We start from the raw sequence: 27,620 nt of genomic DNA, 5'->3' as shown, positions 1-27,620 counted from the left end.
CAATAATTTTACAGTCAAAATTGGTGGCCTGAGGAGTCCTTATAATAGTGAGCACAATCCGGTCCAGGACTACAAGAGATGAGGAACAGCAGCAGATGACATATCTGACCCCAGGCTGTGGTCATCCAACAGCCTGCATCTTTTGCCAGACCAGGCCATCACTCTCTGGTCTTTCAGGCTGTGGCTGTGGTGTTGGAGGTGTGGCAGGAGGTGGAGGAGGAGGACCTGGAGGAGAAGGACCATGGTTCAACTCACAAATGTGGCTTTGACTTTTGAGTTGGCCCCTCAACCCCTTATTTAGGGCTTGTAATATTACTTCCTCACATAAGAGGCGTTGGCCCTCCTCAATTTCCAGCATTTTGCAGGCTGTAATGTGCGCAAAGTCCTCTTGAACACTGTGGAGGGTTCTGAGGGCCGCAGTAGCCTACAGAAATAGGTCAATTGCTGCCTCCTTCACATTACTCCTCTTCCTGCCACTTTTTGGTGGAAGGCGGAGGGGAGGGACCTGCGATTATGGCAGGCTACTGGGCGACTTTCTGCGGCCTGGCTGAGGCTTTCCTGTGTATGAAAAAGGGACATCGTTTGAGTTTTTGGTTCATCAATCACACACAATTTTCATCTCATGACTGTTGCAAATTTAATGTTAATAAATAGAAAAGACTATCATTCTGACCCCAGCATTTTTCATTCTTGTCCCAATCATTTGTGGCCACTACTGTCTATTGATATGTAAAACACATTGTGAAATCAGAAATTAGTGATCAAAATTAGCATATATTTAACATCATCAATTTGACAACCAGAAATATTTTGAAGAATGCTATACCTGGCTCAAGCTGGGCTCCTCCACATGTTGTTGCCTGGAAGGCCCAGGTTGGACATCAGAAGCCTCAGCTGGGGGGGAAGGAAGTGTGGAAGGAAGACTGGAGAGTGCTGGCCTGGGTTCATTCTGGCCTGGCAGAAAATGCAGTCTGTCATAGTACCACAGCCTGGGTACATAAATGTCATCTGCTGCAGCACCTGATCTCAGGGAATCCTGTACCTTCTTGAGCTCCCTATTATAAGTGCTCCTCATGCCACCAATTAGGGCCTTCAAATAGGGAATGTCTGCTGTGGGGATCACCGGCTTCACAAATTCCAGCAATTGATCCAGCGCTGCCTTCCTCTTTGGTTTATTGTTATAAAAGGGGTGGTTTACCTGCCACAGGCAGGGCAGCTCCCTGTACATATCAATGAATATGGGCATAAAGTCCTCGTCATTGAATAGATCAATTTTCTCTGCAAGACACAACACAAGACAAACCCTAATGTCAGGCTAAACTCTCCTAATCTTGACCCAATATAGGCCTCAATCTATAAGCAGTATAGGCCACTGATGCACCAACTTAAAATCGTACCTTCGTTATAACGATCTGCGCTTCCGCTACACCTTCCTCCGCTCACAGAACGTACATACGACACACGCGTGTTACGCTTTATATACACTGTGCATGCGTGAAACTCCGCCCGCGTCGCCCGCCCCTGACGTTCTTTCTAGAATATTCCCCGCCCCGTCTCTTTCGTCGCAGTGGGAGAGGAACATGGCGGAGACACAGCAGGTGCTTAATAGCAGTAACGAGGAGGAAAGCCCGGAGCAAGAAACGTCCTGATCCAGGAGGAGATTTAAGGCCTCAAATATGTCCTTTGAAGAGATGGTGGAGATGGTGGACATATTGAAGAGGGCCGACTATGACGGGAAGTATGGACCGTACCTAAACCCAAATGTGAGAAAGGCCAAGATCATGACTAAAGTTGTGAAGAAGAAGGTTTAAGAAAGTGCTTCTAAAAAGTAAGTAGTTTTAGTGTGTTCCTATTTTTATTATCACTTGCATTCTGCTCCATGTGCTTTTCTTTACTGTTGTACAGTTTAAAATGACTACTTTCATGTTCGTGGGCACAGTAATCGGTCGTAGTAAACATTGTTCGTTTGCCAACTAAATACGATGTTTTTTCCAGATACAGGGTTAACTACCTTTGGTCATGATAATTTGTATAAAAAGAAGTTTAGGACATTGTTGTCTAGATGTCTTTGAAACTAGAATGAATTGCAAACTTGATTCAGTGGAATGTAAGGAGAGGACACTCAGCAGCTGTTTACACATCTGGACTCTTGAGCACTAGTGTGGGACACCAGAAAACATTTTTTAGGGTGACCCACACAGGTGCTACAGTGAATACTTGGGGTGTCTCCATGTGTGAAACTTGTCCAAAAAAGGTAAGTATTCCAGCATGGTTAAGGGTATTAATCATGTCTTCAACTTGGAGCTCTGCCCAAACAGACAATTGTACACTGCTTCCAAGCAATGTTTCACGTTCATATTTCTGTCCACAAATATCTGTGTTCTAAGTATACCTTTTGTTTCATTCTCATAGGGAAGAAAAGACTCGCTCCGTCGGAGGACACCAGCAACACCACACCTCATGAAGAAGGGGAGCAGAGTATTGTGGTACCTCAGGACATGGAGGAAGGAGAGGTGGAAGAAGTGCTCGAATTTGGTCAGGTCAGGTCAGTGTCCGACACCACAGATTCAGGTAATAGATGTATGCCTGCATATTTTTAATACATGGTGTGTATTTTTATTTTAGGTGATGTTCAGGTTGTAGTACCAAAATCGAGTCATTTCACCATTGACAGTGCTTATCCAGGAAATCATGTTTTGTAGTCATGATTTGGACCTTATCAAGGAAAAAACCAAGGAGATTGAACAAAGACTGAAGAACATGATTGATGTACTAGGGAAAATCTAAATCCTAATCCTTTTTTCTATTTTTTTTTTCTAAAAAATGTATCTAAAGTTTTGATGCAGTTTAAAAGCCAAATTTGGAAGATGCACAGAGTGTGTCAACAGGTGCTATCTGCCATCAAGGGATTTCAATGTACACGTTTTGCGGGTGCAACCCCTTCCTCCCAACTCTAGTAGGTGAGAGGAAGGGGTTGCACCCCCAAAACACGTCCATTGATCTCCCATGATGGGAGATAGCACATGTTGACATTAGGTATGGGATCAGAAAGGAAATCCCCATTTTGACTCACAGTTTGTGTGCATCTTCTAAATTTGGCTTTTACAGGGGTGACTTCACCCCATCTGATGAAGGCAAGATCAAGACCTTTTTCACACTATAAAATGTGTGATATTGCCTTCTTTTTTGCAATGTTGAACTTTGCAAGTTTCATAGTTGTGTATGTTATGTTTGGAAACATGCCTGTTTCTGTATTTTTTCAAAAATTTCAAGGTAAAACTTGGAAAAAAATAGATGTGTTTTTTTTTACCGCCAAATGTTTTATAAAACGCACATGTGAATGTGCACGGAGTAAAAGGCTTTCTACTCAACAATGTGTGGCTTCTTCTTTTGTTTAATGCTCAAAAACACTTTTTGTAGTAAGTTGGTTTTTACAGTGACAATGGGTGTTATTTAACCACTTGACCACTGGGCACTTAAACCCCCTTCCTAACCAGACCAATTTTCAGCTTTCGGTGCTCTCACACTTTGAATGACAATTACTCAGTCATACAACACTTTAGCCCTATGAAATTTTTGTCCTTTTTTTCACACAAATAGAGCCTTCTTTTGGTGGTATTTAATCACCGTTGGGTTTTTTATTTTTTGCGCTATAAAAGAAAAAAGACTGAAAATTTGGTAAAAAAATGAATTTTTCTTTGTTTCTGTTATAAAATTTAGCAAATTAGTAATTTTTCTTCGTAAATTTTGGCCAAAATTTATACTGCTACATATCTTTGGTAAAAATAAGTACAACTTGGTGTATATTATTTGGTCTTTGTGAATGTTAGAGAGTCCAAAAGCTATGGTGCCAATATCTGAAAATTGATCACACCTGAAGTACTGACGGCCTATCTAATTTCTTGAGACCCTAACATGCCAGAAAAGTACAAATACCTCCCAAATGACCCCTACTTGGAAAGAAGACATTCCAAGGTATTTAGAAAGATGCATGATGAGTTTTTTTGAAATTGTCATCTTTTCCCACAATTCTTTGCAAAATCAAGATTTTTTTTTTTCTTTTTTTTTTTTTCACAAAATTGTCATATTAGAAGGTTATTTCTCACACACCGCATATGCATACCACAAATTACACCCCAAAACACATTCTGCTATTACTCCCGAGTACGGCGATACCACATGTGTGAGACTTTTACACAGCATGGCCACATACAGAGGCCCAACATGCACGGAGCACCTCCAGGCGTTCTGGAGCACCCAGGCCAATTCTTATATTTCTCTCCTACATGTAAAAATAATAATTTATTTGCTAGAAAATTACATAGAACCCCAAAACATTATATATATATTTTTTTTTAAGCAAAGACCCTAGAGAATACAATGGCGGTTGTTGCATCTTTTTATCTCGCACGGTATTTGCGCAGCAATTTTTAGAACGCGTATTTTTGGGAAAAAAAACAGTTTTGTGCTTTAAAAAAAACAAAACAGTAAAGTTAGCCCAATGTTTTTGCATAATGTGAAAGATGAAGTTACGCCAAGTAAATAGATACCTAACATGTCACACTTCAAAATTGCACACTCTCGTGGAATGGTGCCAAACGTCACTACTTAAAAGTCTCCATAGGTGACGCTTTAAAATTTTTTACTGGTTACATGTTTTGAGTTACAGAGGAGGTCTAGGGCCAAAATTATTGCTCTCGCTCCAACGTTCGCAGTGATACCTCACATGTGTGGTTTGAACACCGTTTTCATATGTGGGCGGGACTTACGTATGTGTTCGCTTCTGCATGCGAGCACACGGAAATGGGCGCTTTAAAATTTTTTTTTTTTTTTTTTATTGTTTATTTTACTTTATTTATTTTAGTTTGACACTTTTTCCCCCCCAAAAAAATTTTTGATCACTTTTATTTCTAAACAAGGAATGTAAACATCCCATGTAATAGGAATATGGCATGACAGGTCCTCTTTACAGTGAGATATGGGGTCAGTAAGACCCCACATCTCACCTCTAGGCTGTGCCTGAAATAAAAAAAAAAAAAAAACGATCTTGGCTTCGATCGTAGCGGTGAGTCGGTAGAAGCACCGGAGGGTGGCAGGAAGGGGGGGCGTCCCCTCTCGCCTCCCATAAGAACGATCAAGCAGTGGAACAGCCGCTATGTTTATTCTTATGGTGTAGGAAATCGCCGGCTAAAAAAGCTGATATCTGAATGATGTCTGTAGCTGCACCCATCATTCAGATATCCCCGCTCAAAGTCAAGGACGTCATATGACTGTGGGCGGGAACTGGTTAAAAATTGCGGAGTATTGCGGAGTAGTGCAGGGTATATTGCGGGGTATATTGCAGAGTATTGCGGGGTATATTGCAGAGTATTGCTGGGTATATTGCAGAGTATTGCTGGGTATATTGCAGAGTAGTGCCGGGTATATTGCAGAGTATTGCGGAGTAGTGCAGGGTATATTGCAGGGTATATTGCTGGGTATATTGCAGAGTAGTGCCGGGTATATTGCAGAGTAGTGCCGGGTATATTGCAGAGTATTGCTGTGTATATTGCAGAGTAGTGCAGGGTATATTGCTGGGTATATTGCAGAGTAGTGCCGGGTATATTGCAGAGTAGTGCCGGGTATATTGCAGAGTAGTGCCGGGTATATTGCAGAGTATTGCGGGGTATTATGCAGAGTATTGCGGGGTATTATGCAGAGTATTGCAGGGTATTATGCAGAGTATTGCGGGGTATTATGCAGAGTATTGCAGGGTATTATGCAGAGTATTGCGGGGTATTATGCAGAGTATTGCAGGGTATTATGCAGAGTATTGCAGGGTATTATGCAGAGTATTGCGGGGTATTATGCAGAGTATTGCAGGGTATTATGCAGAGTATTGCGGGGTATTATGCAGAGTATTGCAGGGTATTATGCAGGGATGGCTGAGCATGGAGGGATGGATGGATGTGACTACAATTGTCACTGAGCACCGCTGTGGGCACTACACATGCAGCACACAGCGGTGCTGCCATCCGATCCCTCCCCCTCTGCCCTCGCACTGTACCGATCGGTACACAGAGGGGAGGGAGGAACCGGCGTCATGACATGACGCCGGTCTGTTGACATGTGATCGCTCCGTCATTTGACGGAGCGATCACATGGTAAACGGCCGCGATCAGCGGCCGTTTACCGTGATCCGTGATGCGCCAGGTCCTCAGGACCCGGCGGTCACGGAAGTTCTCGGGTGCGCGCCCCAGGGGGCGCGCGAGAACAGTATTCTGGGAGGACGTCCATGGACGTCCACCCAGAACTAGCCGACCGCGCTGTTGCCGTCTTTCGGCTATGGCCCGGTCGGCAAGTGGTTAAATAATGTGAAAACCACTTGGCACTACAAGTGCACTGGGAGAACCTAGGAGACAGATAAAACAAACACAAGCAGTAAATCCAAATCAAGATTTTATCATATCAATTTTTTGTTTATTTAAAAAATATTTACAAATTAGCTGGCATAACAATGGTCCCCCTACCCGTAAAATATTCCACATATTTTTCATGCACTTCACAGGCGCTTTGGGGGGGCAAGCCAGGACGGACAGCTTCCAGGGCCGTCAGTGTTGGTTCCTGAAGTCCAGCCTCAGGCCCAACTGAGGCTATATAATTTGGAGCATTTCTTTTTAAAAAGATTTGCAGGATGCAGCAGCATAAAACAATGTGGTTCAGTTTGTACTCCGCCAGGCTGATTGCCGTTAGAAATAGGTGGAACCGGCTGGCCATTATCTCAAAGGTATTCCCCACGACTCTTCGGGCTCTGGCCAGATGGTAATTAAAAACCCTCTTCTCCGGGGTGAGGGTCCTCTGGGGGAATGGCCTCATCACGTGATTGGCCAGACCAAATGCTTCATCAGCAATAAAAACAAATGGAAGTCCTTCGACATTCTCTTCCGCAGGTGCCAATCCCAATCTACCGCTCTGGAGACGTCCATAGAACTCGGTCTGGGCAAAGACTCCACCATCCGACATCTGGCCATTCTTCCCCACTTTCACATAGAGAAACTCGTATGTCGTCAACACCACCGCCATCAACACGATACTATGAAACCCCTTATAGTTAAAATAGTATGACCCCGAATGGGGTGGTGGAATGATGTGGACGTGCTTCCCATCTATTGCCCCTCCGCATTTGGGAAAGTCCCAGCGATGGGCAAAGAGGGAGGCCACAGTTTGCCATTAATGTGGCGTTGAAGGAAACTGTGGAGTCCAAACAGAAAGAAAATATTAGTAATTTTGCACATAAACATTGCAAGCAGATTAGACACAAACATTCTTGGCCAACATCAGTATAACATTGATTTGAATGCGTATTTATAGACAAAAAAATAAGGTCCCACTTATCAGATTCCTCACCCCCTCTGATTGCCCATTGTCAAAATTTTAGGGGGGGAGGGTTCTAAATGAGTTTGTGAGCCCAAAAAAAGCCTCTGACACTCTGCCTGAATTTAAGGACAACAATAACATTTGTACACATTATAGGGGGTGTTTAGGGTAAAGCAGTACAATGAAGCTGACAAAATACATTGTTTAAGTGACTAGGCGTGTGTATGGGCCCAGGATAGCATGCTGGGGAGGTTAGCGAAGGCAAATATGCATGTAGTCCAAAAAAGGAGCATTAAAAGATTCAAGCATGCATGAGGACAAAGGGGACATTCACAGCATATTACAATCAGGGTAATTATGGAATGATGAAAGAAATACAAAACATTAGCATACATACATATAATGTGATGTTAAAGGATAAAACTTACCCTAATATAGTCCTTCTGCAGGACCTGAATGATGGCAGAACAGGTCTCTGGAATAATGATCCCCAGAGCCTGGGGGAAGATGCCTGTAGAGAACTTGAGGTCCTGCAGACTTCTCCCCGTCGCCAAGTACTGCAAGGTAGCGACTAGCCTCTGCTCGGGAGTGATGGCTTGCCGCATGCAGATGTCCTGCCTGCTAATATAAGGGGTGAGCAAAGCCAACAAATGGTGAAAAATGGGGTCCGTCATCCGGATAAAATTCCTGAAATCATCATGGTTATTCTCCTGGATCTCACGCAGCAGAGGCATATGAGAGAATTGGTCAGTAACCAATTATTGGTCCATGAACTCCTCCCCACCCTGTTCATGGACTGGGCTTGTGTCAAAGTAAGGACCCCAACACCAAGCCCCCACAAAGCATGAAATCTACGATGAGTACGTAACCGCAACATGGCTTCGAAACGGTCGGCTGGTCAGAATGAACTAAGCGAACGCACTGAAGAACAGCAAGGCCTGTGAACAGCGAGCTGAAAATCAGAAACGAGTGGACAAGAACGCACTGGAAAACAAATACGAACTGACTACAAGCACTGAAAAACAGATATAAACACACAAGCACAAACTGAACAGCAGTAAACCATTTAGAAATAAGGAGGGAGGGAGACAACAGGAAGTGAGAGGAAATCTACCCGTAGGAAGGGAAATTCACTCCTGTGACAGTTATTATGGGAAATGGGTACCTCCACTGAAGCTTTATCACCAAGGCTTGTTTCCATGACAACCCAAAATTTTCAGAATCCAATTGTCATTGGGACAGAAAGTGAGGTGAAATCTTCTGAACAGGGGCACAGACAGCAAAACAAATGTTACAGGGGTGTTAACCCTTCCCTATGCTATCCAAAAAGCTTAAAAATATTTTTTTGGGCTGGAGCTACATTTAAAAAAATGTACCTGTTCCGACTTACTAACAGATTCAACTTAAGAACAAACCTACAGACCCTATCTTGTTTTTAAACCGGGGACCGCCTGTACGCGGCATTAGTTTAATTAGTTGCAATATGTTTTTAAACCTCGTCCTTGTTAGTACCACTTGCTTTGCCAGATTTTTGTTGCCCATGTACCAAATTTTGAGATGTGTTGCTGCCACAAATTTCAAAATTACCTTATTATTCCTAAAATGGTCAATTTTCTCAGTTTAAACATTTGATATGTTTTCTATTTTCTATTGTAAATAAAATATGGGGTTATGAGATTTGCAAATGACTGCATTCTGTTTTTATGTAGATTTTACACAGTGTCACAACTTTTTTGGAATTGGGTTGTATATCACTTGTGGCTACAGATTTCATATAATGTCGTTTTTTTTCTATACTCTTTCTACAGTATATTCTAATAATAAATCTGGCAAACTTACGTTAGGGAACTTTTAAGCAAAGCTCTCGTGCAACAAGCTCCTTTATGTACAAGTGATTTAATCACAAAGACTTTCCATAACTGACGCCAGTTACATATTAATAGCTTCATGTATGCTATCGGTGACAAATTGTGACATATTTAATCACATTGTCATCTTCAGTGTACATGACCTCAATTATGCAACACCCAACCACAGGAAGCATTGATTGATGTGATTAAATGGATTTAAAGAGGGGTCATAGTTGGTAGGATTGAAAAAAAAACACCAGTCCATTCAGTTCAACCTGAGTGTGTGGCTACTATTTTCCAAATCCCTGTACAGTGTGTTCACTAAGAAACTTTTAAAAGAGGAAGATTATGGGACTTTAACCACTTGCCGCCCACCATATAGCAAAATGACGTCGGCAACGTGGCTGCGATGTCCTGACCGGACGTCATATGATGTGGTCAGGATAACAAGCCACGCCTGGGAGGCGCGTATCGCGGTGATCGTTGTTGCGGCGTGTCAGTCTGACACACCGCAACTCCGATCTAGGTAAAGACTCTCTGAGGAAGACTCTTTACCACACGATCAGCTGTGTCCAATCACAGCTGATCATATGTAAGTAGGAAGAGCTGTTTATCGGCTTTTCCTCACTCGCATCTGACAGACGCGAGTAGAGGAGAGCCGATCGGTTGCTCTTCTGACAGGGGGTCTGATTGTTTATCGGTGCAGATCCCCCTCGGATGCCCACCCAGGACCATCTGGGATGCCACCAGGACCACCAGGGATGGCATCCCTGGTGGCCATGGGTGGCAATGTGTGCCCACACATGATGCCAATGTGTGCCCACACATGGTGCCAATCAGTGCCCACCAGCAATACATGCCACTGCCTCCTAATCAGCGATGCCAATCACTGCCATCTATCAGTGTCAATGAGTGCCACTCATCAGTGTCCATCAGTGTCCATCAGAAAGCTCTATTTGTGGAAGGAAAATGATAACAATTTGTTTGGGTACAGCGTAGCATGACCACGCAATTGTCATTTAAACACCGACAGCACTGAAAGTTGAAAATTGGCCTGGGCAGTTAAGGGGAAAGTGCCCGGTATTGAGGTGGTTAAATGAAGCAGTGACCTAGTACAGTCACATGCCTCCATCACTGTCTATATGAAAAAAGAAGAGGGGGTGGGACTTTAATTGAAGCACGCAGTTGTATATAAAAAGTCAGAATGTAATGTATATTAATGTACGTCAAAGTAAAAGTGTTAATACATAGTTATAACAATAATAATAATAAGTATCCCAATACAATTCATATATATATATATATATATATATATATATATATATATATATATATATATATATATATACATATACAGTGCCTTGAAAAAGTATTCACACCCCTTGACATTTTCCACATTTTGGCATGTTACAACCAAAAAAGTAAATGTATTTTATTGGGATTTTATGTGATAGACCAACACAAAATGGCACATAATTGTAAAGTGGAAGGAAAATGATTTAAATTTTTTATTTTACAAATAAATATCTGACAAGTATGGTATGCATTTGTATACACCCCCCTTTCCCCTTTACTCTGATACCCCTAACTAAAATATAGTGGGACCAATTGCCTTCAGAAGTCACCTAATTAGTAAATAGAGTCCACCTTTGTGTAATTTAATCTCAGTATAAATACAGCTGTTCTGTGAAGCCCCCAGAGGTTTGTTAGAAAACCTTAGTGAACAAACAGCATCATGATGGCCAAGGAACACACCAGAGAGGTCAGGGATAAAATTGTGGAGAAATTTAAAGCAGGGTTAGGTATAAAAAAAATCCCAAGATTTGACCAGCTCACAGAGCTCTGTTCAATCCATCATCCAAAAATGGAAAGAGTATGGCACAACTGCAACCCTACCAAGACAAGGCCGTCCACCTAAACTGACAGGCCAAGCAAGGAGAGCATTAATCAGAGAAGCATCCAAGTGGCCCATGGTAACTCTGGAGGAGCTGCAGAGATCCACAGCTCAGGTGGGAGAATCTCTCCACAGGACAACTATTAGTCGTGTTCTCCACAAATCTGGCCTTTATGGAAGAGTGACAAGAAGAAAGTCATTGTTGAAAAAAAGCCATAAGAAGTCCCATTTGCATTTTGCGAGAAGCCATGTGGGGGACACAGCAAACATGTAGAAGAAGGTGCTCTGGTCAGATGATACCAAAATTGAATGTTTTGGCCTAAAAGCAAAATGTTATGTGTGGCGGAAAACTAACACTGCACATCACCCTGAACACACCATCCCCACCGTGAAACATGGTGGTGGCAGCATCAAGTTGTAGCAATGCTTTTCTTTAGCAGCGACAGGGAAGCTGGTCAGACTTGATGGGAAGATGGATGAAGCCAAATACAGGGCAATCTTAGAAGAAAACCTGTTAGAGTCAGCAAAAGACTTGAGACTGGGGTGGAGGTTCACCTTCCAGCAGGACAACAACCTTTAACATACAGCCAGAGCTACAATGGAATGGTTTAGATCAAAGCATATTCATGTGTTAGAATGGCCCAGTCAAAGTGCAGACCTGAATCCAATTGAGAATCTGTGGCTTGAAAATTGCTGTTCACAGACGCTCTCCATCCAAACTGACAGAGCTTTAGCTATTTTGCAAAGAAGAATGGGCAAAAAATTCACCCTCTAGATGTGCAAAGCTGGTAGAGACATCCCCAAAAAGACTTGTAGCTGTAATTGCAGAGAAAGGAGGTTCTACAAAGTATTGACTCAGGGAGGCTGAATACAAATGCACTCCACACTTTGAACATATTTATTTGTAAAAAAAAATTAAACAACCATTTATCATTTTCCTTCCACTTCAAAATTATGTGCCACTTTGTGTTGGTCTATCACATAAAATCCCAATAAAATACATTCACGTTTTTGTTTTAATATGACAAAATGTGGAAAATTTCAAGGGCTATGAATATTTATTTAAGGCACTGCACATACTGTATAAAACATGATAACACATAACAATTGAAAGGAGTTGTGGCTAAACAATCTATTGAACTCTATTTCATATCAGAAATGATTTAGTAAAAATAGCATGTAGGATATTAAAAACACATGATTCATGCAATGAGAGATTGCATATAAATCTGATAAACACATGATGGATTTAAACGCGGCATATGAAAAGTCTTGATGCGTTTCGTGGATTGATCCATTCTTCAGGAGCAGGCTTGTGGTGTATATCTGTAATTAAATGTATGGATTGCTATATAATCAAAGAGAAAAGAAAAAGCAAAAAAGATGGTCTGGGGGGCAGGGGGGTCTCTAGGTTACTTACAAAACAGCTGTGTGTTGCAAGAATGCCCAATCATGTGCAAGGAAAATAAAAAATTAAAAAAAATCAATTTTTGCTTGCACTTGATTGGATGATGAAAGTCAGCAGAGTTTCATTTACTAAGCTCTGGAGCAACAGCTCTAGCAGAGTGCAACTGCACATTGCAAAGTGCACAGTCTTTTTGCCATTAGTAAATCAACCTCTATATGTGGCCCTATTTGAGGCCCTCTTTAGCTCATAAGTTGACAATCACTGATCTACCATCTCAATTTGAATAGAGTTACAGTATAGATTTATTAAAGATTATTTTTTTAGTTAAAGGAAGTATGAATATATAGAGGTTTGTTTTAGCGTCCCCGAATCTTACATACCAGCAATCATTGTTTATTGATTGATGTTGTAGAATAAGAAAAATATGGATAGAAGATAAGGAAAGTCTCCCTCCGGGACAAGACCAAGATCCAGCTTTAATACCATTTCTTTTTTTTAAACTGAAAAGTTATAGAAAAATTCTGGTCCTGGCCTCACTATCTAGCAAATGAGCAGAAACAAAGTAAATAGAGTCTGAAAAGTCCCCATTCCTACCCTACATGTTTGTTCTAGGTCAGTGACTCACAAGGTCATCAGGGTGACCATCTTGAAGCCTACACCTCTAGAAACATGTCAAGAAATGCATCACTCAGATTTCTAGGTTTACGGATCCACCCCAGAGTGTCAAACAAATTGCATTATTTTCAGCAATAGTAGTTGTCAAACAGTTACATAATCTATTGATGACTGATTAGGGTGTACCTACCTTTACATGTTTTTATATAATAGGAATTATTTGCTGAAATATACCTCCGCGCATTTCTGTTATAGCTTGCAAATACACTTTACAATACACACTATAGAAACCCTATCTGTCTTGTGTCAGGATTGTAGATTGAGTTGGAAAAATTTGTTTGTGAAATATTTTCTGCTTGGGTGATGACCCCACACATTGTCTGCAAACACTATATATATATAGCCAGTTGTAGTCTGTTCTCTCACTAGACCAGATAGATCCACCATCATGGCACCCAAGCTATGGCTCCTTCTGGTGACTGGCACACTTCTAGGACTTCAGAGCTTGGCCACTGAAATTGGCAGCGGTGAGCAAGAACTCTGTAAGTAATTTCAACTCACAACTTATAAAACCGTACAGAAATGAGGCTAACTAGAATCTCACATGGAGGCAGAATGACCAACAATACTGAATTTTTCTCAGTTTCAGGGTCTTGGCAATCTTCTTATAGCCTTGACCATCTTTATGTAGAGCAACAATTCTTTTTTTCAGATCCTCAGGGAGTTCTTTGCCATGAGGTGCCATGTTGAACTTCCAGTGACCAGTATGCGAGAGTGAGAGCGATAACACCAAATTTAACACACCTGCTTCCCATTCACACCTGAGACCTTGTAACACTAATGAGTCACATGACACCGGGGAGGGAAAATGGCTAATTGGGCCCGGTTTGGACATTTTCACTTAGGGGTGTACTCACTTTTGTTGCCAGCGGTTTAGACATTAATGGCTATGCGTTGAGTTTTTTTGAAGGGACAGCAAATTTACACTGTTATACAAGCTGTACACTCACTACTTTACATTGTAGTAAGGTATAATTTCTTCAGTATTGTCACATGAAAAGATATAATAAAATATTTACAAAAATGTGAGGGTGTACTCACTTTTGTGAGATACTGTATATAATTGGGGCATTGAATATGACTACTATTTTTTATTTTTTTTTTAACATACCTTTTGCCTGGTGTCACTGGCACCAATACATTATTAGTCACTGACCTGAAATAGGTATTCAGATGTCCAGAAAAATTCAGTAGTCTTTAGGCTAGTAAAAAGCCTTTACCGGCATAACTGTTCCAGATTAGGGACTAAGGGCGTGTTCACACTTGCTTTGGTCTCTGAAGAATAATCTGCATTTGGATTACTCTTCAAAGAACATTGGACAGACAGTGAGGAGACCTCCCCACCACCTGCTTTAACCCCTTGAACCCCACACTAGCATGCTGCAACTATGTGAAAGCTCATACATTATTGGCACTATTGAGCTTCTTATGTTTAAGTAATGCAGTATATGCATTGTGCATATTGAAGAGGACTGGGAACACTGCCAACCATTTAATTTCTGTAGGACTGGTAAATCTATTGGCAATCCATGTTTATGTAGAGGAAGATCAGTATTTCCATCAAACAGGAATATCACCAGCTGTGGTGGGTATAAGGAGTCCATTATAAAACACAGACTGACCTCTGCTTTCCTTTGAAATCATAGGCTTTGGTGAGCCATATCTACAGTGGAAGTCAAGGTGTTATAGCTTTCAAATGAACTTCATAGGGGATTTTTCAGTATAGTGCTTCATAGTTTAGATTAAGATTAAAATATTAAAGGTTGAATAAAGACATCGGTCCTTACAGTTCAACCTGTATATATGTGTATGCTTATGTCACTACTATATTCCATATATCTGTGCATTGGAGTTGATTTACTAAAACTGAATAATGCAAAATCTGGTGCAACTGTGCATGGTAGCCAATCAGCTTCTAACGTCAGCTTGCTTTGACAAAAAAAAAAACTGGAAGCTGATTGTTTCAATGCAGAGCTGCACCAGATTTGGCACCTTCCATTTTTAGTAAATCAACCCTATTGAGTTTGCTTTTAAAAGTTTTTTTTAAATTTATCTACACTCCCCGCTAACACCACCAACTGTGTAAGCGTTCCACATCCTTACTGCTCTAATGGTAAAGACCTCTTTACACAATTTAAGATTGAACCACTTCTCATCCAACGTCATTGGGTGGCTTCTTTTAGAGACCTTAGGTTAAATAGTTCCTCGTGATGATACAGTTCCCATTTTAAAAAAGATTTGTATTTTGCGATCAGTTCCCCTTCTAACCACCTCCTCTTCAGGGAGAATACATTTAATTTTTATAGTCACTTCTCATAACTGAGGTCCTCCAGGCCTTATTAGCTTTGTTGCCTTTAATACGTGTTTTGCAGAATATTGTAACTAGACTAATTTATCTTAATGAGCTGCACATAGGAAGTGTGGATCTTTACTTGTTTGACACGTTTAGTATTAAAAAAAAAAACATAATTTTTCCAATTGTGGTTTTATCTATACGAACCAGTACTGGATGATTGTGGCGGTTCTCCAAAAGAGAGAAGAAACTGCGGATATCCCGGAATAAGCTCTTCAGACTGTGCCAAGAGAGGATGCTGCTTCGATTCCAGTGTACAGGGGGTGAACTGGTGCTTCTATAGTAACTCTGAAAGTAAGTAGTATCACAGAAAGCTGTAGAGAAAACATAACCTGAATCTGTCACAAAGAATAATATTATGAGCTATATTTGCCATTATTGCTAAAACACTCTTGGATGTTCCTTCAATAGAAAGTAGAGCTGGTTTCTTAAAGAAAACCGGCACTGAGAGAAACTTAGAGCAAGGGCCTCCAAACTTTCTAAGCAAAGGGCTGGTTGAAGTTTTTTTAGACTATGGGGTGCTGGTCTGTTGCCAGTGGGAATAGAAAATGCCTTAGGCTTGGTGGTCAGTGGGAGTAAAAATAATTACTGTGATCAGTATATTGAGGAATAGTGCCCAATTGTTGTTATCACTGGGAGGAATAGTGCCAAATCATTGGTATTAGTGGGAGGAATAGCACCCCATTGTTGGTGTAAGTGGGAGGAATAGTGCCCATCATTGATATCAGTGGGAGGAATAGTGCCCATCATTGATATCAGTGGGAGGAATAGTGCCCCATTGTTGGTGTCAGTAGGAGGAATAGTGCCCATCATAGGTATTAGTGGGAGAAATAGTGTCCCATGGTTGGTGTCAGTGGGAGAAATAGTGCCCATCACTGGTATTATTGGGAGTCAGAGTGTCCTCTTGTTGATATTTGTGGATTGGGTGACCCCTGGCAAATCATCATTCGACTCCTGAGGGTGTCCCAACCCCCAGGTTGAGAACCGCTGCTCTAGACTAAGGGCCTACTTACTTCTCTGTGGTGCATTTCGTCACAGGTTAACATGTTGTGTCAAGGCAGCCCATTCTAAAAGGAGGCATAGATTTACCTATGTTATAGTAGTCAGGCTACACCTTCCAATCCACATACACTATATTGCCAAAAGTATTGGGACAGCTGCCTTTACACTCACATGAAATTTGATGGCATCCCAGTCTTAGTACGTAGGGTTCAATATTGAGTTGGCCCACCCTTTGCAGCTATAACAGCTTCAACTCTTCTGGGAAGGCTGTCTGCAGGGTTTAGGAGTGTGTCTATGGGAATGTTTGACCATTCTTCCAAGTTGGGAGCATGAAATTTTCCAAAATGTCTTGGTATGCTGACAGCTTAAGAGTTTCCTTCACTGCAACTAAGGGACCAAGCCGAACCCCTGAAAAACAACCCCACACTATAATCCCTCTTCACCAAATGATTTAGACCAGTGCGCAAAGCAAGGTCCATAAAGACATGGATGAGTGAGTTTGGGGTGGAGGAACTTGACTGACCTGCATAGAGTCCTAACCTTAACCCGAAAGAACACCTTTGGCTTTGAATTAGAGCAAAGGCTTCAAGCCAGGTCTTCTCGTATAACATCAGTGCCTGACCTCACAAATGCACTTCTGGAAAAATGGTCAAACATCCCCATAGACACACTCCTAAACATTTTCCAGAAGAGTTGAAGCTGTTATAGCTGCAAAGGGTGGGCCAACTCAATATTGAACCCTATGGACTAAGACTGGGATGCCATTAAAGTTAATGTACATGTAAAGGCAGGCATCCCAATACTTTCGGCAATATAGTGTATGTATAATAACGTAGTCCTATATCCTACAGATGTGGCCTCTATTGTTTGTTTACATTCAGAGGTGAAAGACTCCCTCTCCTGGTCAATTTTGCACAGTAAAGCCCAAAAGATTTCTATAGGGCTTATCTTCCTCCAACTCCCAGCCATGGGAAGGTCCCATTGAAGCCTATGAAATTGTAATGTTTTCATGTGCAGACATTATTAATTAACATTTGTTAACATTAATAATTGCCTTTTCATATATAATATTGTCAATTATTCTTCATAGATAAAGCTCAGTGCTCGGTGAGTCCGGCTGACAGAATAGACTGTGGATATCCAGGAATTAGCTCAGAAGAATGCCATTCCAAAGGATGCTGCTTCAACTCATCTATTCCCGGGGTTAAATGGTGCTTCTACTCCGATGACTACAGTAAGGGTTTTTCCTATGCTATAATTTCCATTAATATTATTATTATACAGGTTTTTTATAGTGACAATAGTTTCTACAGCACTTTACAAAAACATATGCCCCGTACACACGATCGGATTTTCAGGCGGAAAATGTGTGATAGGACCTTGTTGTCGGAAATTCCGACCGTGTGTAGGCTCCATAACACATTTTCCATCGGATTTTCCGACACACAAAGTTTGAGAGCAGGCTATAAAATTTTCCAACAACAAAATCCATTGTCGGAAATTCCGATCGTGTGTACACAAATCCGACGCACAAAGTGCCACGCATGCTCAGAATAAATAAAGAGATGAAAGCTATTGGCTACTGCCCCGTTTATAGTCCCGACGTATGTGTTTGACGTCACCGCGTTCAGAATGATCGGATTTTCCAACAACTTTGTGTGACCGTGTGTATGCAAGACAAGTTTGAGCCAACATCCGTCGGAAAAAATCCTAGGATTTTGTTGTCGGAATGTCCGATCAATGTCCGACCGTGTGTACGGGGCATAAGGGTCTCAATTCAGCTTGATATTAGCCTCTTACAACCCCCAATGTAGCAGAGCTCAGACTGGGAGAGAAAAGAAGCTATCCAAAGAGCCATTTATATATGCTACAGTGATCATGTGCTAACAAAGAACGTGCTGATAGGAGGAGTGTGTAGTGTGAGGGAGAGATAATCTTATCAGTCTGCTGCTTCTCCTTTTATTGTCCAGTCACTAGGGTGGTGGAGGGGGGGTCATCTACAACAGAGAAATATCAGGTCCTCTTTCCTGTTAGATACAGCTTTACATGTGGCAGAGCTGTGTAAATCTTGGAACTGAAAGGACAGAAACACAAACCTTCTGTCAGGTACAATAGCTCACATGTAAGTATTTCATCTATATGGACTTTTTCCATTCACACACAGAGCATAGCTTGGCCCCACCTTGTCATTGGCTCACTGGCTGTGATTGACAGCAACAGAAACCAATGGCTCCCGCTGCTGTGTGAGCCAATAAGAAGGGAGAGATCTGTGAGAGCAGCTGCCCTTATGCACATCGCTGGATCGAACGAAATGGGACTCAAGTAAGTATAAGGGGGTGTTGGGGGGGGGAGCTGCACCCAGAAGGTTTTTTTTTTTTCTTAAAGTCATTTTAAACGATTGCCTTGTAAAACAACCCATTTGATTTAAAATAGAAATGAAAGGCAAAACATTTTTGCATAGATACAAAAAACGTAATAAATACCTTTTTTTCCCTTTCTTATAAGTGATCACATTCCCTCTGTTCTCAACTACATAAGAGCTTGGTGGGAAGGAGAAGCAGCAGCACACTGAGCTTTCCGGTGAATGCCTGTGCAGCGGTGGGGGAGGATAAGTCTGATCTTTGGAGGAAAGTACACTGATTTCCCAGCATAGCTAGAGAACTGACCACAGTATCCTCTTTTGTGTGGTCAGTTTTTAAAAGGAAAGCAGAGGGACTGGCAGGAACACCAGGGATTTCACATAAAGAAAGCAATACAAAGAGAACAGGATACTTTCTCATACACATATCAGGAATATGAAGTGTTGGGGTAATAAATGATTTAATGCATAGAATGCATTAAGGTAAAAAAATGTCTGCCTTTAGAACCACATTAACAGTTTGCCTAGTCTTAAAGAATCAGTGTACTTGTTCTATTGGCTCTCCCCTGACCTAAACAATTCTACCCTATTTACCAAGATCCAATATCTGCGACCTCAACTGATTGTTTACATTCTGCAGTGAAAGGCTCCCTTTCTTGGTCGCGCCTGCATATTACTGCCCCATCCCTATGGGGATCATCTAACTCCGACTCCTAGGCAGGAAATGGTCCCATATATGTCCAAGGGCCCGTAATGTGCAGGTGCGGCCAAGTGAGGGAGCCTTTCACCCCTGAGTGTAAACAAACTCTGGTGTCCTCGCTCATTGGACCTCATCTGAGTGAGGGTGGGATTTCTTAGGTCAGGTCAAAGGGGCAAAAATGGCATTTTGTCTGAAAGTGCACTTACTCTTTAGGTCACGTTCCTCATAGGCGACAACAACATTTATGTGCAGCTTGTTAACAATGATTGCTATTTCGAAAACAATATTTTCATTTTTTCCTCATAGATAAGGCTCAGTGCTCGGTAAATCCAGCTAACAGAATAGACTGTGGATATCCAGGAATTAGTTCAGAAGAATGCCATTCCAGAGGATGCTGCTTCAACTCATCTATTCCCGAGGTCAAATGGTGCTTCTTCACCAATGGCTACAGTAAGGGTTTTCCCTATTCTATAATTTCCATTTTTTTTCGTTTAAATAAAGTTTTTTTAATTGGATGCTGGGGGGGGGGGGGGGGTGTGGTTTGGCCTTCTTGGCTTTGATCTTCCTCAGGTAGAATGCCAACTCTTTGCCTTCCAGGAGGTATCCATCTGCCCAGCCACACTGACCCGGCCTAGGGGTGGTGTAGGCAAGCAGTTTGCCCTGTTGAAACCCAGCAGAGGGCTGATCTTTGCTGTCTTTTTGCGCTCATCATATTTTTTCTGGGTTTTCTTGGATCTTTTCCTGTTGAGGATTTCTTCTTCTTCGGGAGTCAGATTGGCCCCTTTCTTGCACCTGAGCGGTGCTCCTTGTACCACTGTCTGTAGAGGTTACTGTCGATCAGGACGATGGAATTCTTCACCAGAGTCTTGGTTCTGACCAGCTCATTGTTCGATGCATTGTACACAACATTGATGATTCTCGTCTTTCGGGTGCAGCACTCAGATCCCCAAGAGAAGTTTCCAGCGTGCAACCTCAGAACGCGGTACTTCTTATTCCCTCCCCGGACTCTCACGGTATGGATACGGCGTGGGCCGATCTTGGTGTTGGGGGCCCAGCTCATACTTTCTCTTTGTGTGGTACGGCTTCCTTTTGCTTCTGGTCTTGTGCCAGTTAACCCTTCACATACCCATGTCTAAGGCACTGGCTGGAAAGAGGTAATTTCCATTTTTATTATTTTAATACACTATTTTTATAGTGCCAATAGTTTCTGCAGTGCTGCACAATAACAACCAGTGTTAGTACCTGAATTCGACTTGGCATTAGCCTCTTACAATCACTTATGTAGCAGAGCTTAGACTGGAAGAGAAAGAAGCATCCTAAACAGCCATTCATATATGCTACAGTGGTCCTGGGCTAACCAAGAACGTGCTGATAGGAGGAGTGTGTAGAGTGATAGAGAGATAATCTCATCAGTCTGCTGCTTCTCCTTTTACTGTCCAGTCGCTAGAAGGGGGGGGGCAGGGGTACAGCTGGCCCACCTGCTCACACTCACATGAAAGTATTTCATCTATATGTTTAACTGTTTGCCTAACAGCACCATAGATACGTGTGTTAATACTAAATGGTCTAATGGACAGCTGCTGCTCCAATTATTGATAATATCAATAAAACCATGTAAAGTATAGTGTAAGTAGTGCGGGTCCACACACCAACCAAATCTCCTCTGTGCAAATATATAGGTACATACAGTTGTGCTCATCAATTTACATACCTTGACAGAATTTCTTGGCCATTTTTCAGAGAATATGAACGATAACACAAAAACTTTTCTTTCACTCATGGTTAGTGTTTGGCTGAAGCCATTTATTATCAATCAACTGTGTTTACTCTTTTTAAATAATAGTGACAACAGAAACTACTCAAATGACCTTGATCAAAAGTTTACATACCCTGGTGATTTTGGCCTGATAACATGCACACAAGTTGACACAAAGGGGTTTGAATGGCTATTAAAGGTAACCATCCTCACCTGTGATCTGTTTGTTTGTAATTAGTGTGTGTGTATAAACGGTAAATGAGTTTGTGGACTCCTGACAGACCATTGCATCTTTCATCCAGTGCTGCACTGATGTTTCTGGATTCTGAGTCATGAGGAAAGCAAAAGAATTGTCAAAGGATCTGCGGGAAAAGGTAGTTGAACTGTATAAAACAGGAAAGGGGTATAAAAAGATATCCAAGGAATTGAGAATGCAAATCAGCAGTGTTCAAACTCTAATCAAGAAGTGGAAAATGAGGGGTTCTGTTGAAACCAAACCACGGTCAGGTAAACTAACTAAGATTTAAGCCACAACTGCCAGGAAAATTGTTTGTGATGCAAAGAAAAACCCACAAATAACTTCAGGTGAAATACAGGACTCTCTGAAAACATGTGGTGTGGCTGTTTCAAGATGCACAATAAGGAGGCACTTGAAGAAAGATGGGCTGCATGGTCGAGTCGCTAGAAGAAAGCCATTACTACGCAAATGCCTCAAACCTTCTGGCACAAAGTCATTTGGAGTGATGAGACCAAAACTGAGCTTTTTGGCCACAACCATAAACGCTTCATTTGGAGAGGAGTCAACAAGACCTATGATGAAAGGTACACCATTCCTACCGTGAAACACGGAGGTGGATCGGAGGTGGATGATGTTTTGGGGATGTGTGAGTTACAAAGGCACAGGACATTTGGTCAAAATTGATGGCAAGATGAATGCAGTATGTTATCAAAAAATACTGGAGGGATATTTGCATTTATCAGCCAGGAAGCTGCACATGGGACGTACTTAGGACATTCCAACATGACAATGATCCAAAACACAAGGCCAAGTTGACCTCTTGTCATTGGATACAGCAGAAAAAAGTCAAGGTTCTGGAGTGGCCATCTCAGTCTCCTGACCTCAATATCATTGAGCCACTCTGGGGAGATCTCAAATGTGCAGTTCATGCAAAACAGTCCAAGAATTTACAGGAACTGGAGGCTTTTTGCCAAGAGGAATGGGCAGCTTTACCATCTGAGAAGATAAAGAGCCTCATCCACAAATACCACAAAAGACTTCAAGCTGTCATTGATGTTAAAGGGGGCAATACACAGTATTAAGAACTGGGGTATGTACACTTTTAATCAGGGTCATTTGGGTAGTTTCTGTTGTGATTGGGAGTTAAAAAGAGTAAACACAGTTGATTGATAATAAATGGCTTCAGCCAAACACCAACAATGAGCGAAAGAAAAGTTTTCGTGTTATCATTCATATTCTCTGAAAAATGGCCAAGAAATCATAAATTCTGCCAGGGTATGTAAACTTATGAGCACAACTGTATATACAGTATGTGATTTAACAATGCAAAAGAGTGTAAACATGAATCAAAAAAAAATATTAATGCATTAATTTATACTTTCTATAAACAATACCTAATTAGATGAATTTATATGTGTGCAAAATACACAAAAAAGTGCAAATGCAACAAAATGTGCAAAGCAAGCATGAAATGTGCATTTCAAACATAATATTTTCAAATACTCTTCATAGATCAGGCCCAGTGCTCGGTGAGTCCAGCTGAGAGAAGAGATTGCGGATATCCAGGAATTAGTTCCGAAGAATGCCATTCCAGAGGATGCTGCTTTAACTCATCTATTCCCGAGGTCAAATGGTGCTTCTTCACCAATGGCTACAGTAAGAGTTTTTCCTATGCTATTGTAGCGCTATTCTTTTCACTCTCTGCGGCTACTGAGGTATGATGGTGCCACCTGTATAGTATTTAGGAGCAGAGTCTTTATAATCTATGTGATCAGGACAGGATCTCTAACAAGCGCAGTGCCTCCACTCAATTGGGCCGTGTGGGAAGCAAGTGAAATCCCAATTGAGAAATGTATGATCCACATAGACAGTAGTCCACACAGCATTGTATTTGAAAGTCCATGTATTAAAGAAATAACATTCAGTGAACCATCCAACATAAGGTATTTTCCAAACAGGAACATAAAATCTTTACCAGTCTCTATTTATGTCTCGGTGAGGGGAAGCTGCAGCAACTTACACTGTGCTCTCTCAGCAGAAATCCACTGTTCACTCTCTGCCACATGTGCTCTCTCCTGCCCCGCACTTACATAGTTGCCAACATTGTAAAAAAAAATTTCGGGACACTTTTTTGGCTGTAGGCGGAGTCAGCCTATAATTAGGGGCGGGGCATGCGTCAGTAGCCGCGGCATAGAAAACATTTAAAATGCGGCGCGCGAAGCGCAAAAGAATGGGCGTGGTTTAGTGAAATAGTGGGCGTGGCTTACATGGGCGTGGCTAAAATGGGGTGTGGTTAGAGTCTGAGATGAATGAGGGATGCAGAGGGAAAGGGGGAAAGGGGGTAGAGGGAGAGGGATGGAGGGACAGCAGACCCAGATCCTACACCACAATAGCAATGTGTATTCCAGAGTTTAACCATCAGCAAATAAAGATACTCCAAACACCTGGTGTTGGCGCTTCAATCATCCCGGCACCATGGTTGTTATGGTGTTGTCAGGATGATTGAAGCGCATTATTTCTATTATTACATTGTAATATAAAATGAAATCATTCAACTCACCATAATGCAGAATCAGTGGAACCACTGAGCGTGTCACCTGCTACGTCGCCTGCCACCAGATGCCATAAGGTTCCCCCAGCAATTCCCCCAAATCAATCAACTCACCATAATGCAGAATCAGTGGGACCACTGAGCGTGTCACCTGCTACGCCGCCTGCCACCAGATGCCATCAGGTTCCCCCAGCAGAGTCTGTCCTTACATCAGGTGCCCCCAGCAGAGTCTGTCCTTGCATCAGGTGCCCCAGCAGAGTGCCTCCTTCCATCAGGAATTCTCAGTACAGTACCTCTTACGTCAGGTGTCCCCAGCGGAGTGTTGGCTGCAGATGGAGTGTTGGCTACAGTCTAGCTACATCTCCTCAAGAGTGGTGACAAGGGGAGAGAGGTGTGTGGGTGGAGGCATGGTGACTTGGGGTGTTACAGGCTGACTTGGGGAAGGGTGGAGACAGGGTGGTGATTTGGGGGTGCAGGCATGATGGTGACCTGGGGGGTGCAGGCATGGTGGTGACTAGGCCGGAGGGGGTGCAGGCATGGTGGTGACTAGGCCAGAGGGGGTGCAGGCATGGGGAGAGGGGGATGCAGGCATGGTGTTGTCATGGGGGGAGGCGGTTGCAGGCATGGTGGTGATATGCTGGGAGGGGGTGCAGGTATAGTGGCGATATGGGGGGAACAGGTATGGTGATGACATGGGGGAGGGGGGGCAGGTATGGTGGTGATATGGGGCAGGGGGCCAGGGCTGGACTGGGACAAAAATGTGGCCCTGGACTTCATCCAGACAGGCCCAGGGCACAACACATCAGGGTATGGTACATCAGGCCACATCAGGACATCGGGGCACATCAGGGCACGGGGCACCGGGCCACAAGGCACATCAGGTCACGGGGCACATCAGGGCATAGGAGATCGGGGCACAGCACATCAGGGCATATAGCACATCAGGGTACGGGGCACATAGCACATCAGGGCACATCAGGGCATATAGCACATCAGGGCACGGGGCACATCAGGGCACATAGCACATCAGGGCACATTATGGCACATCAGGGCACATGGCACATTATGGGGCACATCAGGGCACATAGCACATAAGGGCATGGGGCACATCAGGGCACATAGCACATCAAGGCACGGGGCACATCAGGGCACGGGGCACATCGGGGCACATGGCACATTATGGGGCACTTTAGGGCACATAGCACATCAGGGCACGGGGCACATTAGGGCACATGGCACATTATGGGGCACATCAGGGCACATGGCACATCAGGGCACGGGGCACATCAGGGCACGGGGCACATCAGGGCACATTATGGAAAAATCAGGGCACATGGCACATTATGGGGCACATCAGGGCACATGGCACATTATGGGGCACATAGCACATCAGGGCACGGGGCACATCAGGGCACATGGCACATCAGGGCACGGGGCACATCAGGGCACATTATGGAAAAATTAGGGCACATGGCACATTATGGGGCACATCAGGGCACATTATGGCACATCAGGGCACATGGCACATTATGGGGCACATCAGGGCACATGGCACATTAGGGCACGGGGCACATCAGGGCACATGGCACATCAGGGCACGGGGCACATCAGGGCACATAGCACATCAGGGCACGGGCACATAAGGGCACATAGCACATCAGGGCACATAGCACATCAGGGCACATTATGGAAAAATAATGGCACATTATGGGGCACATCAGAGCACATGGCACATCAGGGCACATGGCACATTATGGGGCACATCAGGGCACGGGGCACATCAGGGCACATAGCACATCAGGGCACGGGGCAGGTCAGGGCACATAGCACAACAGGGCACATGGCACATCAGGGCACGGAGCACGTCAGGGCACATAGCACATTATGGGGCACATCAGGGCACATTATGGGGAACATAGCACATCAGGGCATGGGGCACGTCAGGGCACATAGCACATCAGGGCACATTATGGCACATTATGGGGCTCATTGGGGCACATAACACATTGCACATGGCACATTAGGGCACATTAGGGCATGGGGCATCTCAGGGGGCACATTATAGGGCACATCACCAACTAGCCAGTATGCAGAGTAGCGCAGGAAGCGTGTCTGTAGTAAGTTCTCTCTCTCATGTCACACTCACGAGCGGCTGCTCCCCGGTGGCCCCACCCTCTCTTCTCGTCTATCCCAGATGACGAGACACTGTCACACACGGGGCAGAGCGGAGGGAGGTTTTCTTTGTGTCCAGTGGAGAGGGGGGAGGGGTCGCCAATCCCTGTAGCCAATAGGCTTCAGTGTACAATAGAATTTTCTATTTGTACACTGAAGAGAGAAGCCAATTGGCTGCCCCTCTCCCTTGCACTGAACACAAGGGGAAACAACTCATTGACTGAATCGTGGAGGCGACGGCGGCCATTTTTGTGGAGCCGTTGCCGTTTTTTGAGAAAAACACTCACGATTTTCTCTGGACAAACCCAAAAGTTCGGGAAAACACTCGGGACAAGATTAAATCGGGACGAGGGTCTCAAAATCGGCATTGTCCCGGGAAAATCGGGACTGTTGGCAACTATGCACTTACCCAAGAACCCTTGCCATACCTCTGCTCTTCTTCACCTTTTCTGTGGTGAGAGAGAGCATAGCAGCCATATTGGAAAAGGGCAAAACAAACACTGCATAACAGGAGTATACACTTGGAAAATGGGCAAAGAAAGTATCACATCACTACAGTATCATTTCCATGTTTATTATTATAATGCACAATTTTTATAGTGCCAATAGTTTCTGTAGTGCTGCACAATAACAACCAGTGTTAGTACCTGAATTTGACTTGGTATTCGCCTCTTACAATCCTTTATGTAGCAGAACAGGGAGAGAAAGAAGCATCCTAAACAGCCAGTCATATACGCCACAGTGCTCATGTGCTAACAAGGAACATGCTGAAAGAAGGAATGTTTAGAGTGACAGAGAGATAATCTCATCAGTCTGCTGCTTCTCCTCTTACTGTCCAGTCACTAGAAATGGGGGGGAGGGGGGGGTTGTTGGGGAAGAAAGGGGCCAGACCTGCTCACACTCACATGAAAGTATTTCATCTATATGTTTAACTGTTTGCCTGGACTTCAGCTTTCAAGAATTAGTGCACTTATTTTTTTTGGTTCTCTCCTGACCTAAACAATTCTACACTACTTGCCATAGTCCAATAGCTATGGACTCCATTGTTTACATTTAACGGTGAAAGGCTCCCATTCTTGGTTGAGCCTACACATTACAGCCCCACCTCTATGGAATTTTCTACCTCCATCTCCAAGCTAGGAGACTGTCCCATAAAAGTCTAAGGGTCCATAATGCGCTGGCAGGGCCAGGAGAGGGAGCCTTTCATTGCTGAATGTAAACAAACGCTGGTGTCTACACTCATTAGATCTTATCTCAGTGAGGGTGAGATTGTTTAGGTCAGGGAAAAAGTGCACTATGTCTGAAG

At 43.1% G+C, this 27,620-nt stretch overlaps 1 protein-coding gene and 1 pseudogene across 1 annotated transcript in view; one reads left to right on the top strand and one right to left on the bottom strand.

Annotated features, from left to right (window-relative positions):
• The window catches only part of LOC141127725 (uncharacterized), a 122,115-nt gene that overhangs the window by 71,743 nt on the left and 22,752 nt on the right, over positions 1–27,620 (top strand). Inside the window, exons 16-20 of the mRNA XM_073614473.1 lie at positions 13,527–13,665; positions 15,687–15,830; positions 17,629–17,772; positions 19,904–20,047; positions 23,104–23,247. Coding sequence (XP_073470574.1) covers positions 13,527–13,665; positions 15,687–15,830; positions 17,629–17,772; positions 19,904–20,047; positions 23,104–23,247 — 715 coding nt within the window. The remainder of the gene's footprint in view (positions 1–13,526; positions 13,666–15,686; positions 15,831–17,628; positions 17,773–19,903; positions 20,048–23,103; positions 23,248–27,620) is intronic.
• On the bottom strand, positions 20,066–20,727 carry LOC141129871 (small ribosomal subunit protein eS8-like; annotated as a pseudogene).

The sequence above is a fragment of the Aquarana catesbeiana genome, linkage group LG02 (genome assembly GCF_042186555.1).
Source record: "Aquarana catesbeiana isolate 2022-GZ linkage group LG02, ASM4218655v1, whole genome shotgun sequence".
NCBI lineage: Eukaryota > Metazoa > Chordata > Amphibia > Anura > Ranidae > Aquarana > Aquarana catesbeiana.
This window is presented reverse-complemented; position numbering and strand designations above follow the sequence as displayed.